The sequence below is a fragment of the Mustela nigripes genome, chromosome 3 (assembly GCF_022355385.1).
Source record: "Mustela nigripes isolate SB6536 chromosome 3, MUSNIG.SB6536, whole genome shotgun sequence".
Classification (NCBI taxonomy): Eukaryota; Metazoa; Chordata; class Mammalia; order Carnivora; family Mustelidae; genus Mustela; species Mustela nigripes.
The window spans coordinates 65,454,466-65,472,755 of NC_081559.1; the positions used below are offsets into that span (position 1 = coordinate 65,454,466).

The 18,290-nt window shown below is 35.2% G+C and overlaps 1 protein-coding gene across 3 annotated transcripts in view; it reads left to right on the forward strand.

The window, feature by feature from the left end:
* UBR3 (ubiquitin protein ligase E3 component n-recognin 3) overlaps window positions 1-18,290 on the forward strand; it is a 240,437-nt gene that overhangs the window by 75,349 nt on the left and 146,798 nt on the right. For all 3 annotated transcript variants that reach the window (XM_059394142.1, XM_059394144.1, XM_059394143.1), the window contains exons 12-19: window positions 4,611-4,676; window positions 4,762-4,851; window positions 6,231-6,359; window positions 7,021-7,073; window positions 7,175-7,308; window positions 7,673-7,758; window positions 9,867-10,008; window positions 12,498-12,594. In XM_059394142.1, coding sequence (XP_059250125.1) covers window positions 4,611-4,676; window positions 4,762-4,851; window positions 6,231-6,359; window positions 7,021-7,073; window positions 7,175-7,308; window positions 7,673-7,758; window positions 9,867-10,008; window positions 12,498-12,594 — 797 coding nt within the window. The remainder of the gene's footprint in view (window positions 1-4,610; window positions 4,677-4,761; window positions 4,852-6,230; window positions 6,360-7,020; window positions 7,074-7,174; window positions 7,309-7,672; window positions 7,759-9,866; window positions 10,009-12,497; window positions 12,595-18,290) is intronic.

Below are 18,290 nucleotides of genomic sequence, written 5' to 3' on the forward strand. Positions count from 1 at the left end.
AAGAGGGAGAGAGAAGGCGAGAACAGGGGGTGGGGAAGAGCAGAGGGAAAGGAATAAGCAGACTCCCCACTGAGTGCAGAGCCCTATGTAGGGCTCAGTCTGTGGACCCTGAGATCACACCCTGAGCTGAAATCAAGAGTTAGACGCTCAACCAACTGAGCCATCCAGGTGCCCCTTGTTTGGTAGTATTTCAGTGCTGTTGGCTATTTTCAGTGGAAAGAGCTATAAAGTCAAGCAGACTCAAGTATAAATTCTGGCTCTGCCACAAACCAACTAGCTATATGGTCTTGTTTTTCTTTTTTAAGATTTTATTTTTTTTATTTTATTATTTTTTTTTTTAAAGATTTTATTTATTTATTTGACAGAGAGAGATCACAAGTAGGCAGAGAGGCAGGCAGAGAGAGAGAGAGAGAGAGAGGAGGAAGCAGGCTCCCTGCTGAGCAGAGAGCCCGATGCGGGACTCGATCCCAGGACCCTGAGATCATGACCTGAGCCGAAAGCAGTGGCTTAACCCACTGAGCCACCCAGGCGCCCCTAAGATTTTATTTTTATTTATTTATTTGAGAGAGAGAGTGTGCGCACACACGAGCGGTGGGGGGGAGGGATAGAGAGAGGGAGGGAGAGAGAGAAACCCAAGCAGACTCCCCGCTAAGTGTGGAGCCCAACCTGGGGTCCAATCCTATGACCTGGAGATCACGACCCCAGCCTAAACTGAGAGTTGGACATGTAACCGACTAAGCCACCCAGGTGCCCTTTAAACAGGTTTTTAAAAGTTATTTTATTTTAAACATTTTTTAGCATTGCTGAATCCATCTCATCTGTTTATTTGAAGATAATATTATTAGCTAATGAGGATTGACTATGAGGCATGTTATACTTGTGATAAATATTTCTTTTACCATTCTTGTGAGTGAATATCAGAAGTTACTGGGGTAGTCTAGCACAGATTAAATAAATCTTTTGAACTGAATTAACACAAATCAAACAGTGATATTAGAAACAAGGGATAGAATAAATTTCCCAGTAAGTCAGGCCATTTAAGAATCCTCAAATACATGAATATCCTGTAGGGCAATGATTATGAATATGTGGCAGGGTAGTTTGATTGGAGTTCTTTGATGAGAGGGAAGTAGTATACTTATTAGGTACTTATTGAAGTAGAATATATTGAATGTTTGCTGCTTAAAAAACACTGGAGATAGGTGATGAAACAGTCCCTAATTTAAGGAAATGGGAGAAAGGTAAATGGTTAACATGATTCTAGTGCTCCTGTAAAGTTGTGACCAGGTACTATGGGGGAGAATAGAGTGTAGTATCTGATTTAGCTTGAGGGATTTAGGAAATGTTTCCTAGAGGAAATGTCATTTGAGCCAAGTCTTAAGGATATGTTAATCCATTGGGAGAAGGGATGTGTAGTATTTGAGGCAGAGAGAACAGCATAGAGGCACAAAAGATTGGTGAGTTAGGGATACTACCTGTGGTACATGAGTTTATGTGACAGGAGATGAGGCTGGAGAGGTAAGCTGTCTTCTCAAGGGTTAGAAGGTTATCAGGGGGTTAGAACTATAGGGAACCATTAAAGGATTGTGAATGGAGGAGGTACAAGATTTAATTAATGTTCTGGGAAGATCACCTCCTGGAACATATGGAGGTTTAAATAGCTTAAGGTATTTTTGAATGCAAGGAAAAAAACATTCTTGAGGCAGCTTAATTTAGGGGAGGCCTAATTTCTTGTGAGTACAAAGTGGGTATCTCAGGGATCTTATGGCAGCCTCAGTTCCTGAGGAACTGAGTAGAAAGCTGAACAGGAGCTCCTGTCTTTGGCCTTTGCTTTGCCCTACCTTATTTTTTCTTCCCCTTCTGTGTATTGGCTTTCTGTGCTTCTTGGCCTACCTATGTGATGAAGTTATTAAAATTTCAAGCATACATCAAGATTCTGAGGATGTCTCTGAATCCAACATCCACTTTTTTTAAAAAATAAAAATTTAAAAGATTTATTTATTTGAGAGAGAAAGAGTGAGTGAGTGCACGAGCTTGGGGAGAGGCAGAGGGAGAGCAGGAGGGAGAGAGAATCCTCAAGCAGACTCCCTACTAAGCAGGAGCCTGACATAGGGCTCGGTCTCACAGCCCTGAGATCATGACCTGGGCCGAAATCAAGAGTTGGATGCTTAATGAACTGAGCTACCCAGATGCCCCCCAACATGAAGTTTTTTAAGAGAAAACTTATTTCTTATTTCTTATTGTTCAGGTTGTGTGAGATATCTTCTGCCCCGATTCCAATTAGATATGGCTATAAATGACTGTCAGGCTCCATTCTGTCTGTGTGTTTAGGAGATGGAGTAGGGAGAGATGTTCTGAAAAGATGGGGAGAGTTGTGAGCTTGGCAGATAGCACAAAGGTGTGTCATGGAGAGTAAGAATAGAAAGCAGGAGGTGTTACTGAAATCTAGGCACTAAATGTTGTTGAGGGCTGAGCTAAGGTTAGGGGCAGTGTGGAAACAGGGAAGGAAGTTGATTAAGAGATATTTGGAAAAGCTAATAAACACGATTTGGTGCCTCATCAGATGTTGGAGACTTGTGAGAGGGAAAGAATCTACACTTCAGATTTGAATTACTAGGGAACTGGAGAAGAAACATTGAGGAGGATTGCATTTTAGGACAAAGATGCTGAGTTTAGTTTGGACCCGAAGTATTTGTGGTTCGCATAGACTATTAAGTGATGATGTTCAGTAGACACTGGAATGTAAGGTTTGGAATTTAGGAGCGAGACTTCTGCTAAGATTTGGGAGTCCTCTTGGTCGAGTTGGCAGTCCAAGCTGTGAATCTGGATAAAGTCACCTAGAAGGAGAGGAGTAGAAAGCTGAGAATGATGTCTGACAACCTCCGTTTTATATGGAAGCAGTGGAAGAAGAGTTTAGCAAGTGGCTAATCTGTCACATTAAAAAAGAAGGGATTATGGAGTATAATGCTGCAGAAGAGTATGAACTTAAGAAATACTAAAGCCTTGAAAGACACGACAGAGTCCATGACTTTGTAGGTAATAGTACTATGTGTTGGGTACTATGTTAAAGATAATCCTCACAGTTGTCCTGCTGCTTATTATTTCTGTTCTACAGGCCAGTCATTTTGGCATGGAGAGTTTGAGTTTCTTGCTCACAGCTTATAGCTGGAGGTGGCAGAGTCAGGGTTTGAACTCATGCAAATCTAGCTTTTAAGAATCTGACTGTCCTTAATACCTTCAGAGGAAATTGAGGGAGATTCTGATTTAGCTAGTTAGTATAGAATACCTTACTCAGGTGATTATAGTAATGTGGGAGCAAACTTATTTTTAGTTGTAAAATAAGCATAACATAAAATTTACCATCAGGCATTTTTAAGTTTATTTTGAAGTATAAGTAGTGTTAAGTATATACACATTGTTCTGCAGCGAAACTCCAGAATTTTTCATGTTTGAAAACTGTAACTCCTCATTTTCCTTTCCTTTCCAGCCCCTGACAACTATCATTATGTTTTCTGTGTATGATTTTGACTATTCTGTGTACTTCATATAAGTGGAATCATACAGTATGTCTTTTTGTGACTGACACTTCACTTTGGATAATGTCCTTAAATTTCTTACATGTTGTTCCATTTATCAGAAATTCCCTCCTTTTTATGGAAGGCAAACAAAAAGAAAACTAAGGGATGGTGACATATTGCAACTCTTTATAACTTTTTTATAACTTTATACCAGTATTACATCAGTATAATTGAATGTTCTGGATAAAGTTTTTTTTTTTTTTAATTTTATCCAGAAAATATTTGTAAAAGCATTTAAAAACAAACAATACCTTTTTAATTTTTAATTTTTCTTATTTGTTTAAGAAGGACAGTTGTTATATAGTTTTGTTCTATAGTGATAGAATGATCCATGGGATTTGTAGATTTAAAATACAATTTTTATAATATTTACAAGAATGTCAGAGTTCCTTGATACATACGGTACTAAGCTTTCTCAAGGAGGGTGTGTGTTCAGTGCCAGTGTGGGGAGCAACTTATCCAGCTTGTGAACATAGGCAAGCCCTTCCCCTGTACCTCACTCTAGGACTGTGATCAGAGCCTCTTACCATCTGAGTACAACAGTGGAGTCCAGACTGGCTCTTCAGTCTTAAGTTTCCAAGCTTGAACTTCCCTACTTATAAAATGAGAACATTAATAGTTTATACTCCATAGAGTTCTTCTCAGGATTAAATGAGGTAATGTGAGTCAGGTCAGTTGTGATTATTGTTCTGGTTACTACCGTCATGTTTGGTGTGCATGCATTTGAAGATTCCCAAATAGGCTACTGTCAAGGGAAATCCATTCCATCCCTTGTTCTGTGCTAGATGCTTTGGAGGATTCAGCCTTGAGTTGTATATAATTTCTGCCTTCAGAAACCTGCAGTTAGGCATTTCAAATGGAATTAATTTTATCTATGCAGTGGTTTTTTAAAGCTGTATCATCTAAAAGTTTAAGTTTTGTTAAAAAGGTATAGGAATAAATCAAGGTAAGTGTGGTTTTAGCATTCTGAAACCTTTGAACTTAGCATTCTGAAACATTCTTTGACTTGTGGATTTTGTTTGTTTATTCCAGCCAGCACCTAACCAAGTCACTTTTCATCTTCCCCTTCATCGTTACTATGCTATGTTTTTGAGTAAGGTAAGATTATTGTCCAGCAATTTTTTTTTTTAAAATATTGGAAATTAAGTGTTGAATTAGTAATTTTTTCTTTCATAATTTTTAGGCCGTGAAATGTCAAGAACTAGATTTGGATTCTGTTTTACCTGATCAGGAAATGTTAATGAAACTAATGATTCACCCACTCCAAATTCAAGTATGTATTCAGGCTTTTATTTTAATTGAATTTCTTGGTTATGTGGTTTGTTCTTTATTTTATTTTTATGCCTTAAATTTACATTGTTGTTATAGCCAAAATGTTTGAAAAAAAAATTTTTTTTTAAACTTAGGTATTTTTGCTAGATTATAGTTTGGTCTTTTTTTTTGTCCTATGAAACTTATATTTAGTTACAATTTCCCCAGGAATTCTTTTCACTGTATTTACTCATAGGGAAGTTTCTTTCTTTCTTTTTTATTTTTTTTATTAACGTATAATGCATTATTTGTCCCAGGGGTACAGGGCTGTGAATCATCAGACTTACACATTTCACAGCACTCACTATAGCACATACCCTCCCCAATGTCCATAACCCAACCACCCTGTCCCCATCCTCAGTTTGTTTCCTGAGATTAAAAGTCTCTTATGGTTTGTCTCCCTCCCGGGTCCCATCTTGTTTCATTTTTCCCTCCCTTTCCCCCGATGACCCTCATAGGGAAGTTTTTAACATACTACAGCACTGTTTTGAGAGTCAGGAGACCCAACAGATTTCTAGCATTAGTACTACATCAATTTAATTACCATGTTGTTTGGGGTAATTTGATTCTTAGTTTCCCCATCTGAAAAATGAGAGGAGAGAAAAGAGGATTTTCATGCATAAGCACTATGGTTTCTTTCAGTTCTAATACTATAATTTTGTGGGCCAACTGCTTATGTATAGTAGATGGACTGGCACTTTAATTTGTTTTTCCTGGCAATTTTAGATTTTTTAATTATCATTGAACTTTCACACTGCGGGTTAAGAGCAAGTAAGAGATGAAGTTATGACTGTGCTTGGTTTTAATTGATGCAGGACGCAAATACATGAAGAATTAAATATTAATGTTATGAAACATTATAATCTGACCTTCTGTTACCTGATAATTATTTGAAAAATGACTAGTTTGGGACAGTCAACTTTGTTTTATACTTGTTCCTGTGTTTCTTTAAGCATAACTTAATTTTTTTCTCGAGAAGGAAGGTGTTAAATGTAAGTGTCATTGATTCCTCATGAAAGATTTCATTGAAAATTGTTATAAATGTTTGCTGGAATCATGGAAAACTAACTCATGTATAAACTCCAAAAGAAGGGATTGTATGAGCACATTAAGTGAGCACATACATTTAAAAGCTCATACATTTTAAGTGCCTAATGAGCACTTAAAATTTTTAAAATATGTATTTGAATTGGATATTTTAAACTAACATGGGTCAGGATGTCATGCTTATGGTCTGATCAAGTTATAAAATATTTTGAAATGATTATTCATTGTAACATGTTTTTCATAAAGATTAAATTTAGAAGACTTCTTTAATTTACTTAATTTTTGGTTTACTAGGCAAGTCTTGCTGAAATCCATAGCAATATGTGGGTAAGAAATGGTCTACAAATCAAAGGACAAGCTATGACCTATGTCCAGTCTCATTTCTGTAATTCCATGATTGACCCTGACATTTACTTACTACAGGTAAGCCAACTTGATAATGCAGATATTGTACTTTACAAATATGGGATTAGTTTAGAGAGGTGACTCAGTGATGACACAGAGAGGTCAGTGCTCTTGAAAGAATTTATTACTTAAATTTCCCAAGAGAAGGAGGTGTGCAATGCCATACAGAGCCGTAGAGGAAGCATTAGATTTTGGTCAAGTGGTAGGAGCAGGGGCAAGGGGCAGTCCTAGAGCAGAACCTTTTTTTGGCATTTGCATAGGAAGGACAAGACAGGGTAGGGGAAACAGTTTAAGATTGGTTAGTTTGAATAATTCCTGTGGACTTCGGGGCCTCAGAGCTGACCTTCCCAATCTGGTGCTTGGTCTTGGGTTGGTTTAGGGCAGGGGGAATATTGGCTTGCTGTGTGAGAGTTAGATAAAGGGGGTGATTGACTTGCTTGAAGGATGTTTACTGCTGGGTAAGTTGTTTACAGTCTTTAGGAATAGCTTTAGGAATATTTACTATTCATAGGTAGATGGGAGAGAGGTGGTCTGTCTCCATGTCGCAAGCCATCCCGCCTCCAATGTCAAAACATAAGATACAGAACACAAACGAACAACATAATTAATATAAGAAATGAAACAATATTGAGAAATAAAATTTCTTTCTTTCTTTTTTTTTTTTTTTTGTCTTTTAAAGGTTTGTGCTTCTAGACTTGACCCAGATTACTTTATTTCATCTGTCTTTGAAAGGTAAGCATAGTTTATTAAGACAGGTATTAGGAAGTATTTGGAATTTAAGTTGATTTTGTTTTAACTTAAAAAAAATCTGTCTCAAATATTTCTTATTATAGATTTAAGGTAGTGGATTTGTTGACAATGGCGTCACAACATCAAAACACAGTACTTGATGCAGAGCATGAGAGATCGATGTTAGAAGGCGCTCTTACATTTCTTGTGATTCTTTTAAGTCTTCGTTTACATTTAGGTAAAAAGCACTCATACTAATCCTTGGGTATTAACTATCCTCCCTTTCCTCCCCTCTCCCTGTGGTAGTAAATTGCTGATGGAAAAAAGAAAAGGATTTGGATATTTTTAAACATTGTTTCAAATTCTTGACATGATGTATAGTTGTTATTCCTTTTAGAATATTTTTTTAAAAACCCTTTATTTAAGGGAGCTGCAAACAGTAGGTTATTTAAACTGGTTATATTTGGGGCATTGCAGACTTTGCTCTTTAATTTTTGGAGTTTCTCATTTTTTGTAAAACAGCTTAATAAAAAGTGTGGTAAGTTGTTTGTTTAAAATTTATATACTTTCAGGTTTATTAATTCTCTTTTTAATTGTTTTAGGGATGTCTGATGATGAGATTCTCAGAGCAGAAATGGTAGCCCAGTTGTGTATGAATGACAGGACACATAGTTCATTGCTGGACCTCATATCCTTTTAAAAGTTTAATTTTTTTATTAAATACAGGATCTAAACAATGATTTGTACAGATTAAAGATATATCACTTTTGTGGTTAAAAAATATTTTTAGAGTTGAAAAATAGTGTGGAAAAGAACTTCAGTTGTTTGTTCAACTGTGTGTTCAGGGCTAGTGGCAGATGTTTTTGCCATTGTTACCTGTCAGGGAACTCTTACTGGCCTTGGTTAGACTTCAGAACTGATAGCTCTGGGTACCCAAGGATCTGCCCTTCTAGGACAGCATTCCTGAAAGGAAGCTGGACACATTGTAAAAGGCAGCTATGTCTACTTTACTGTATACCTAGGTTGGAATTCATGGCTTAAATTTAAAGGCATACTTTATAATTATTACCAGGGTTTTAAACATTTTAAGGATTTTTTTTTCTTAGAATTCAGTCTTCTTCTTCTTCTTTTTTTTTTTTTTAAAGATTTTATTTATTTATTTGAGAGAGAGAGGGACACAGAGAGCATGCTCTGGGGCAGGGGCAGAGGGAGAGGGACAAGTAGGTTTTTCAGTGAATAGGGAGCCCTATGCAGGGCTCTGTCCTAGGGCGGAATCTAGGTCCTAGGGCTAGGACCCTAGGCCTAGATCTAGGCCGAATCCTCGATCCTAGGGCTCGATCCTGAGCCAAAGGCAGACTCTTTTTTTTTTTTTTTTTGGAATATTTTTTTAAATTAAATTTAAATTTAAAAAATTTTTTTATAAACATATAATATATTTTTATCCCCAGGTGTACAGGTCTGTGAATCACCAGGTTTACACACTTCACAGCACTCACCATAGCAGATACCCTCCCCAATGTCCAAAAACCCATCCCCCTTCTCCCAACCCCCCTCCCCCCAGCAACCCTCAGTTTGTTTTGTGAGATTAAGTCACTTACAGTTTGTCTCCCTCCCAATCCCATCTTGTTTCATTTATTCCGAAGGCAGATTCTTAATGGCCTGAGCCACCCAGGCATCCCTTAGAATTTAGTCTTAAACCAGGAGGTTTATTTTTTTCCTTTTCTTTTTTTTCTAAATGACTGAAAGAGAGAGAGTGAGCACAAGCAGGGACAGCGGCAGGCAGAGGGAGGTGGGGAGCAGCATACTCCACCGCAGAGCAGGGATCCCGAATGAGGGGGCTTGATCCCAGGACATGGGCTCAGACCTAACCGACTGAGCTATCCACATGCCCCACGCCAAGAGATTTTTAAGGGCAAACTTTATATCATCTATAAACTTACAAAACTTATGGTTCTTTGGGTAGGACAGAACATATAATATATATTTTATTATTTTTTAAGTTATTGTTAATAACATTTTAGACAAAGATTGTGTTATTTTGTGATAAGAATTTATTTCGTAAAATTTGGACTGAGCTTACTTTGCATATTATGAATATGTTTGGAATAATTGGCTAAAATTTTGTGAAATAACTTCTGTGGAATGCCTTGAAGACTTTCATAAGTGGCATCAATTTGATATTTGATAATTTCATTCAACTGTTATATAATGTATATAGTGCTGTAACTGAGCAAAAGCACTCTTCCATAACTTTGAATTTAAAAGATAAATTAATTAATTGATATGAAATCAATGGAAAAAGGATCTTTGTGGCTTTCTGGTTTTCTTCTTTGTAAAAATTTGTTTAGCATCGTTTTCATTTTTCTTTGAGGATGAAATTTTGCGTTTTTGGAAAAATAGTCTGCTCATAAAAATCTTAGCTAATTTTTAGCATACTGTTTTTGATTCTCTAAAGGAAGATATAACATTTGTAAAATGAAGAAAATGGAGATAAATTTTAAAAAACTTTTTTTTTTCATTTCCTGAGATTTAGCTAATTTCTTTGGGGGGAAATAAACGGGAACTACTTTAGCATTTAATTTATTAATAGGCTTCTAGATTAAAAATATTTTAAAAGTTCACAATTAAAAAAAAATTATTATTGAGCCCTTGTACTGTATAGCCCTCTTGTGGCCAATTTTCTATATTACAGCCAATTACTCTGTTTTAACAAAAGTAGTTAGAAACTAGAGTACCTTGGTAATTTTATACTTAAAAGGGGGATTTAGGCATTTTTTTTCTTGACACATACATCATATTCCAGAAAATCCAAATCCCAAAAGTGGCATTATTCCAGGCAGTTACAGTTTTGAATCAGTTCTTTCAGCTGTAGCTGATTTTAAGGCTCCTGTTTTTGAACCTGGAGGTTCTATGCAGCAAGGCATGTATACTCCTAAAGGTACGTCTATATACATGAACATTTTCTTTCAAAATCAGTTTTCTGAATGTGATTTGTTGTGTATAGTACAAGAAAATGTTTTGCTTTTTATGTATTCAGTTTTGAGTTTTTATGGTATACAGTGATATTGCTTCTATTTATTTACAAATCTATGGTTTTATGTTATATTAAACTGTTTTAGATGACTCTAAATTAGAAGAAGAACTTTATATATAAATTCTAGTTCATTTTCATAAGTGAATAAAACTATATACTTAAAATTTTTTAAAAACGTATTTTCTCTCTAAATTTGATTTTGAAATAGTTCTCAGCACCCCAAATTTAACTTGAAACAGTTTAAAATTAAAATCTGTATAGAATATTGATTACATTTTCTTACATTTTTTTTTTCCTTAAGTGGTTGGTTTTCCAAGGTTTTCTCCCTGACTTCATAGAGACATGCTTGACAAGAGCCAGAAGTAGGTGAAGTCTTCATTCACAGTCTTGTCTTTCTTACTTTCACATGTTCACTAATCTAAGTTAAAATTCTGAAGGAGGCACTTACATGCTTCTTGACTTCCTCAAGACGCTTTGTCTAACTGAAAACTGATGCCCACATAGAAGTTGTAAATAGCACATCCTGTGTTTGGCAAAACACAGCAGAATAAGCCTGATCATGTGGGATTTTTTTTCCAGGAGATCACAAAGGTAAATCCAGAGTCTCTGGTAGCAGTGTATATTCCATTAACGGAAAAGCACAGTGTTTCTTTATTGTAGATAATACTTTGCATCTAAAGTTCAGATGAATTTTTGGTGTGGAGTAGTACAGTGCTTAATAAGGTGTAATGTGAGGATTACCTTTGTCATACTTACTTGTGGTCCTTATTAAAAATATGGGTTTTTATGCCTCAGCCCCAGTCTGCTCTCATCAGGATCTCTGGGGATAGATTCTGGGAATCTGCATTTTAACAAGCTCTGTAAGGTGATTGTCATGCACAGTAAAGTTTGAGACACTGAGATGGAGCATTGGGCTTTTGAAGATTAGAGTCAAGAAACTAGTTTTCATATGCAAATACAGTATTGAATTGTGTTAGTTTGTGTGCTATTGAGAAAAGCAGTCTCTTAACTTTGGATTTGACTTATTTGTAAAAAGAGTTGGAATGCATCAGAGTTTTAAAGGCTTTTTAAAAGTGGTTGAAATAAACCTTTAGTTTTGGGGAACTAAACCTTAAGTAAATCTGTTACACAAAACCAATGAAAGCAGACCTGCTCTTGTTAATGTGGGTGTGGGTAGTGGACATCATTTCTCATCTGTTTTGTCATCTCCTTGCTCCTGAAGTGGCCCCAGTTAAACTTCTATGGGAGTCCACAGAACACTAAAGTCTGCTAGACTAGTTAATCACTAAAGCTTTCTTCTGTTGCTATGGTTTTATAATTCTGGTAAAAAAACATTGGCATTTTAATTGTACAGATTAATAGATTTAACAGTGAAGGACAATAAATGATAATAGATATAATAACAAAGGTCTTTGTCTTTGTGGAGGCCTATCTTAAGGATCTTAAGTCATACTTATGAGAGATAATTTAAGATGAATGAATGGTCTGTTACATGAAAATAGGGACAATTGTTAACAATTTCTTATGCCAGGAAGTTGAAATTACAGTAGATGTATAGAGAGAAACTTAAGCTTCTTAATGTTTTCAGATGCTAAGAATTTTGCTAGAATGAGATGGGAAAAAATCTAGGCAAGATATACTCTTGAGGCAGTGGTTTCTAAAATTACTATTCTCAGGTCATGTTGTAGATTTTTACCACATCTGAATACCATCTCTTTTATTATATACCTCGTCTGCTGTATATCTCTAAATGGATTCACTTTTTTAAACTTTACCTCCTGCTGAGCATGATTATTAGTGAGATTGTGGGTTTTATATACAATGTGCAGTTTCCTAATATATGTTATAATTGTAGAGTTACTAAAATGAAAATCTTTGTACACCTGTGTACTACCAGTTATACACATACCACACATAAGGTGATGGTTCCTAACTCTGAAGACGGTAAGGTGATCAATGATCAATTTTTACAAACCAAAATATTACAAAGTAGGACTCTTGAAAATCAGTGGCTCATTAGTTCTTTAATTTAGTTTTCATATTTATATCTCTGAATATTTTCAAAGTTGTTAATGCATTGTGTTTCTTACATTCTGTTGTCACTTTACAAAAAAAAGATGAACTAAACCTTTATGGTGAAGCTTTATCACATTATAACACCTTTTTTACATTTTAATAGTTTTTGCTCATTAGTTCTTACTGACTTAATATTCATAATGATGAAATTATGATTCTTGACTTAGAATAGTAGTCACAATATCAGGCTTATTAAAGAAAATATATAATCAAATTAAATTATCCCATCTTATGAATTTAAAATATACTTAAATGTACTTAGTCATCAAGGATTGACTGAAGTCAGTGTTTTGTTTCTACTTTCTTTTGAATAATAGCTGAAGTCTGGGATCAGGAGTTTGACCCTGTCATGGTCATTCTTCGAACAGTTTACCGTAGAGATGTGCAATCTGCAATGGACAGATACACAGCATTGTAAGTCTGTTGTTATATTAGTATAATAATGGGTGTTTTCTATTTATGTAGAAAAATTTCAGTTATAACACAACTGTGATATGCTATCATTGAAGTATACTCTTAATCTTTAGGAGAGAAAATAATATTCTGAGATTAAAAAAATGTCTTCCAGATATTTTTGTTCTCAAGATTCTTGATGCAGAGCTGATAAATTTTATAAAATGTCAGAAATAGACATAAATTAAAAAAAAAAAACACACTTAGTTGCTATTTGACCAGTCGGATGCAAAACCTGGTTTTATGTTGTTCTACTTTTAAACCAGTAGAGGAGGCACAAGTTAAGAGAATAAAATTGTCTGCTGTCAGAGATGATGAGTATTTACAAAAAGTGTGGTGATGTTGCTGTGTTTTTCACAACTGGGAAAATAGCTAAAGCAAATTAAATTTTATTGTAAATATTTAACAAAGTGGTTCAAAATGATTGCAGAAAAAAGTTTTGAAGAATATCTTTTCAATGAAGAATTCATTTTTGTTTGCTGTTTTTGTAGACTATTTAAAAATGTATTGCTGAATGCCATATAATATCTTTTATCTGCTTTTCTAAAGCATATATTAAATATTTTAAAACAAATTTTATTTTTTTATTTTTATGTTTTAAAACAAGTTTTAAATATAAAAATTTCTTTGATCTTGAGAAAATATTTGTCTATCCAGGTGTAAATATAGATATTAGGTATAATTGAAACTTTTCTTTTGCCAAGACTTTGCAGTAATAGATATATGTTGAATTTTTGATCCATCACAGATATATCTGAAGTAGTTTGTAATGTAGAGTTTTAGCAGACCCCTCCCTTCTCCTCAAAACAAAGACAGAAACCAAACCTAGTTCAGCCATCAGCATCTCTCTCTACCTTTCTCTAAAACCCTTGGAGAAATAGTCTGAGGTTCTTCATACTCTCTTTCTTTTTTTAAAAAGATTTTATTTGTTTGAGAGAGCGAGCGAGCACGTGCGCTCAAGCAGGGGAGGGACAGAGGGAGAGGGAGAAGCAGACTCCCCACTGAGCAGGGAGCCCGATGGGGGGCTGATCCCAGAATCCTGGGATCAACACGTGAATGGAAGGCAGACCCTTAACTGACTGAGCCACCCATGTAACCCTGGGAGAGCACTTCTAATCGTCTGTCTCCAGTTAACCAAGGTACCAGGTGCTGCTGGTTTCTGAGCCTTTTGAGGATTCTGTGGTGTTACTTGGATTGATGCTCAGCTTTCCCCATTGTCTTGTGATTTGGTTTTCTTTTTTTTTTTTTTTTTTTTAAGATTTTATTTACTTATCAGAGAGAGAGGGGGAGAGAGCGAGCACAGGCAGACAGAATGGCAGGCAGAGGCAGAGGGAGAAGCAGGCTCCCTGCTCAGCAAGGAGCCCGATGTGGGACTCGATCCCAGGACGCAGGGATCATGACCTGAGCTGAAGGCAGCTGCCTAACCAACTGAGCCACCCAGGCGTCCCGTGATTTGGTTTTCTTAACGCTACTAGATGAGTTACCAGGTGTCCATATGCTTCCTAGTTAACAAAATCTTTAGTTTTTTTTTTTGTGTGTGTGACTTTCCCCATCTTTGTGGCTTTTGTTCTTTAAAAAATACCATCACTATAGTTCTCTTGGAGTTTTGGGTGAAAGTAAAATTAAATACTTAACGTTCTTTCTTTGATTTTTAGCTTCAAGTGCTTAATTTGTAACTCACTTTAATTTGCATTGCCTGGATTACTAGGTGAGATTGAGCTTTTAAAAAATCTGTTGATTTCTTTCCATGTTTCTTGCTGTGAGAACTGTGTATGGGTTATTTTTTGCCAGTTTTTCTATTTTTGCAGTTTATTAGTTCTCAAGCTTTCCTTTTTACATTTAGATCTCTAATCCATCTGGAATTGATTTTTGTTTGTGGTAGTGATTCATTCCTTTCTTACTGATTTGTAATATGCGAATTCTGTCATTTATAGTTGATCCTCATTGTTTGCAAATTCTTTATTTGCAAATTTGGCTACTTGCTAAAGTTTTGAATCCACAGTTAATACTTGTAGTTTTTCCTGGGTATTTGCAGGTGTGTATGAACATGCAGAGTGCATCAGCTGGGGTTGAACAGAGCAAAGTTCTGCCCTCTCTTTCAGCTCTCATACTTTAATCAAGTATTTTTTGTGGTGTATTTAATGCTATGTTTTTGCATTTTTGTTCTTTTTTGTTTGATTTTGCTATTTAAAGTGGCCCCCAAATGTAATACCGAAGTGCTGTCTGGTGTTCCTAAGGGCCAGAGGCTTTGATGTGCCTTCCAGAGAAAACTCATTGTTAGATATGCTTTGTTCATTCATGGATTATAGTGCTGTTGGCTGTGACTTCAGTGGTAATGAATCACTAATATGGTACATTCAGAAAGAGGTAGAGGAAATTCACTGATCTGTACATGAGGTCATTCCCAAAAAGTGTTAAAATAACACTTGTAGTGTGTGATGAAGCTATGGGAAGGTTAAAAGCTAAATTTGTGGACTCGTGAATGAAGACTCATAAAAAAAGTGTAGTGGATAGCTTTGTTGTGAGGCTCAAAGCCAAAGAAATTCCTTTCATGTTTAGCAAGGGTCAGGAAAATGTTAAACCTTTTTTGCTAGTGCTTGGCTGGCTTCCTGTTTCAAAAGGTAGTAAGGTAGTATAATGTGAAAAATTTTAAATATACAGGCAAGGCAGGTTTTGTAGATCATGAGGTGGAAGAATTTGAAAAATACTTGCTAAGAGTTAGAAAAGGGTTCCATGAAAAAGCAGATTTTTCATTGTTATAGGAGTGTCTTGATTATAAGGACATTGACAAATGTAATGCAAATGGAATTTTGATTAACAAAATTGACCTCAGACTTACAGGAACCTAATCCTGAATTTCTTCTGGGAGCAAAAATTAAATGTTTGTGGTGATTTTATAGAAGATAACTACTGTTAATAAAGGCACTTGACTGTATCAGGTATCTTTATGTGTATAGATCTGTATCTCTTTTGTTCAGTTTGTAAATTAATCCCATACTATCACAAATATTGTTAAGTTTCTCTTCTTTCTCCTCTTCTTCATTCTCCTCCTTTCTTCTCTTTTCTATTTACAATAGTTATTCTTGGCTCTTTGCCTAGAATTTTATGAGCATATGAAACTTAGTGATGAAACATAATTGGATTTTGATTAAAATTGTGTTGATTGAAATTAATCAATAGCATTTAGATTAATTCATGGATTAATTTGGTGAAATGCCATCTTTTTAAGTTTTATTTTAATTCCAGTTAGCATACAGTGTTATATTAGTTTTAGGTATATAAAATAGTGTGATTCAGCAACATCATACATCTCCAGGTTCTCATCACAACAAGAGCACTCCTTAGTCCATATCATCTGTTTAACCCATTCCTCCCCTTTGCCCACATCCACCTCCCCTCTGGTAACTATCAGTTTGTTCTCTATACTTAAGGACTCATTTCTTAATTTGTCTCTCTCTCTCTCTTACTTTTTTCCTCCTTTGCTTCTTTGTTTTGGTTCTTAAATTCCACATATGAGTGAAATCAACTTGTGTTTGTCTTTCTCTGACTGACCAATTTTGCTTAGCGTAATACTCTCTAGCTCCATCCAAGTTGTTGCAGATGGCAAGAGAGATCATGAGATTGGATGAGGGGGGTGGTGTAGAGGGAGAAGCAGACTTCCCACTGAGCAGGAAGCCAGATGCAGACATTATACCAGGACCCTGAGATCATGATCTGAGCCAAAGGCAAGCACTTACCCTTACTTAATTAACTGAGCCACGCAGGCGCCCCTCTTGTTTAATTGTCAAAGGATTACCGGATTTTTTCCCAAGGCAGCTTTAGCATTATCCTTTCCCATCAGCAGTGTATGAGGATTCCAGTTTCTCCTTCTCTTACTAACACTTATAATCTTTTTGATGATAGCCATCCTTGTGGGTGTCAAGTAGTATCTCATTGTAGTATTGATTTGCATTTTCCCTGATGGCTGATGATGTTGAGCATATTTTCATGTGTTTATTGGCCATTTGTATATCATCTTTGGAGAACTGTTCAGATCCTTTGTGCATTTTTACTTGGAGTATCTTTTCACTATTAAATTTTAAGAGCTCTTTATATATTATGACTAGTAACACCAGAAATAGGATTTGTAAATATTTTCTACTATTCTGTGGGTTGTGGGTTATCTTTTCACTTTTTGAATATATTTTGATGCACAAAAGTTAATTTTAATGAAGTTCAATTTATCTAGTTTTTTCTTTTGTTGCTTGTGCTTTTGGTGTTGTATCCATTGCTTAATCCAAGTTACAAAGACTTATGCCTATGTTTTCTTCTAAGAGTTTTATAGTTTTAGCTCTTGTATTTAAGTCTTTGATGCATTTTGAGTTAATTTTTACATACGGTATAAGGTAGTGGTTCAGCTTCATTCTTACTTAGGTAGATTTTTTTTTCCCTAAGATTTTATTTATTTGACATAGAGAGAGATCACAAGTAGGCAGAGAGGCAGGCAGAGAGAGAGGAAGGGAAACTATCTCTTGCTGAGCAGAGGGCCCAATGCGGGGCTCGATCTCAGGACCCTGGGGTCATGACCTGAGCTGAGGGCAGAGGCTTTAACCCACTGAGCCACCCAGGCACCCCTAGGTAGATGTTTCTTGTAGTTTTGACAGAACTTGCGTATTCAACTACCTGGCCTCATTTTTTTTTTTTTTTTGAGGGCATTGTAATTTTAAAAATAAATCACTTTCTTTAAAGCTTATAGTCTTAGGATTTTAATTTCTTTTTGAAAGGGATGGTCAAGTTATATTTTTCTAGGAAACATTTTGTCTTAATATATAGTAGTTAAAAAATTGTCTTTGCCTTTTTTCATTCCTTTTATTTATTTGTGTTTGGTGTTTCTTATTCCTTATCATCTTATCAGAGGACTGCCAGTTTTACTTTTTTTTTTTTTTAAAGAATAAACTTTGATTTTGTTGTTTCTTCCTTTCCCCCCTTGTTTTCTATTTTTACTTTTTTCTTCTTTATTATTATCTTCTTTCAATTTAGTTTGGATTTTCTCCCTTATACACTTAGTGACATTTTACAAAAACAAACACATTTAATACTGAAATACAAATACAAATACAAATACAAATACAAATACAACTGAATTTGTATTTTACAACTTATTATCTTCTTTCAATTTAGTTTGGATTTTCTCCCTTATACACTTAGTGACATTTTACAAAAACAAACACATTTAATACTGAAATAGAAATACAACTGAATTTGTATTTTACAACTTTTTTCTGTATAGTTTGAGTTCTAAATTTTAAATTTTTCTATTATGATTTTAATTATGTGTGAATTTCTAAGAGCATCATGTTATAAAATGTCTACATGTCTGAAGTTTTGGGTTATCATTTAGTGAGTTTTTAATTTTATTTGCTTTGTGACAAGTGGTTGTGGCCCATATATCCATTCTTTTGGTATTTTTTGAAATTTACTTTCAATTCTGATATTTTGTAAATTTCCCTAAATAGTCTAAATGCACTTAAGATTATATGTATTCTCTAATTATTGGATGTTCTTTAAATGTCTTTGGTTCAAGCTTATTAATGATATTTAAAAACCTTCAAAATCCTGGGGCTCCTCAGTGGCTCAGTCAGTTGAGCATCTGACTCTTCATTTTGGCTCAGGTCATG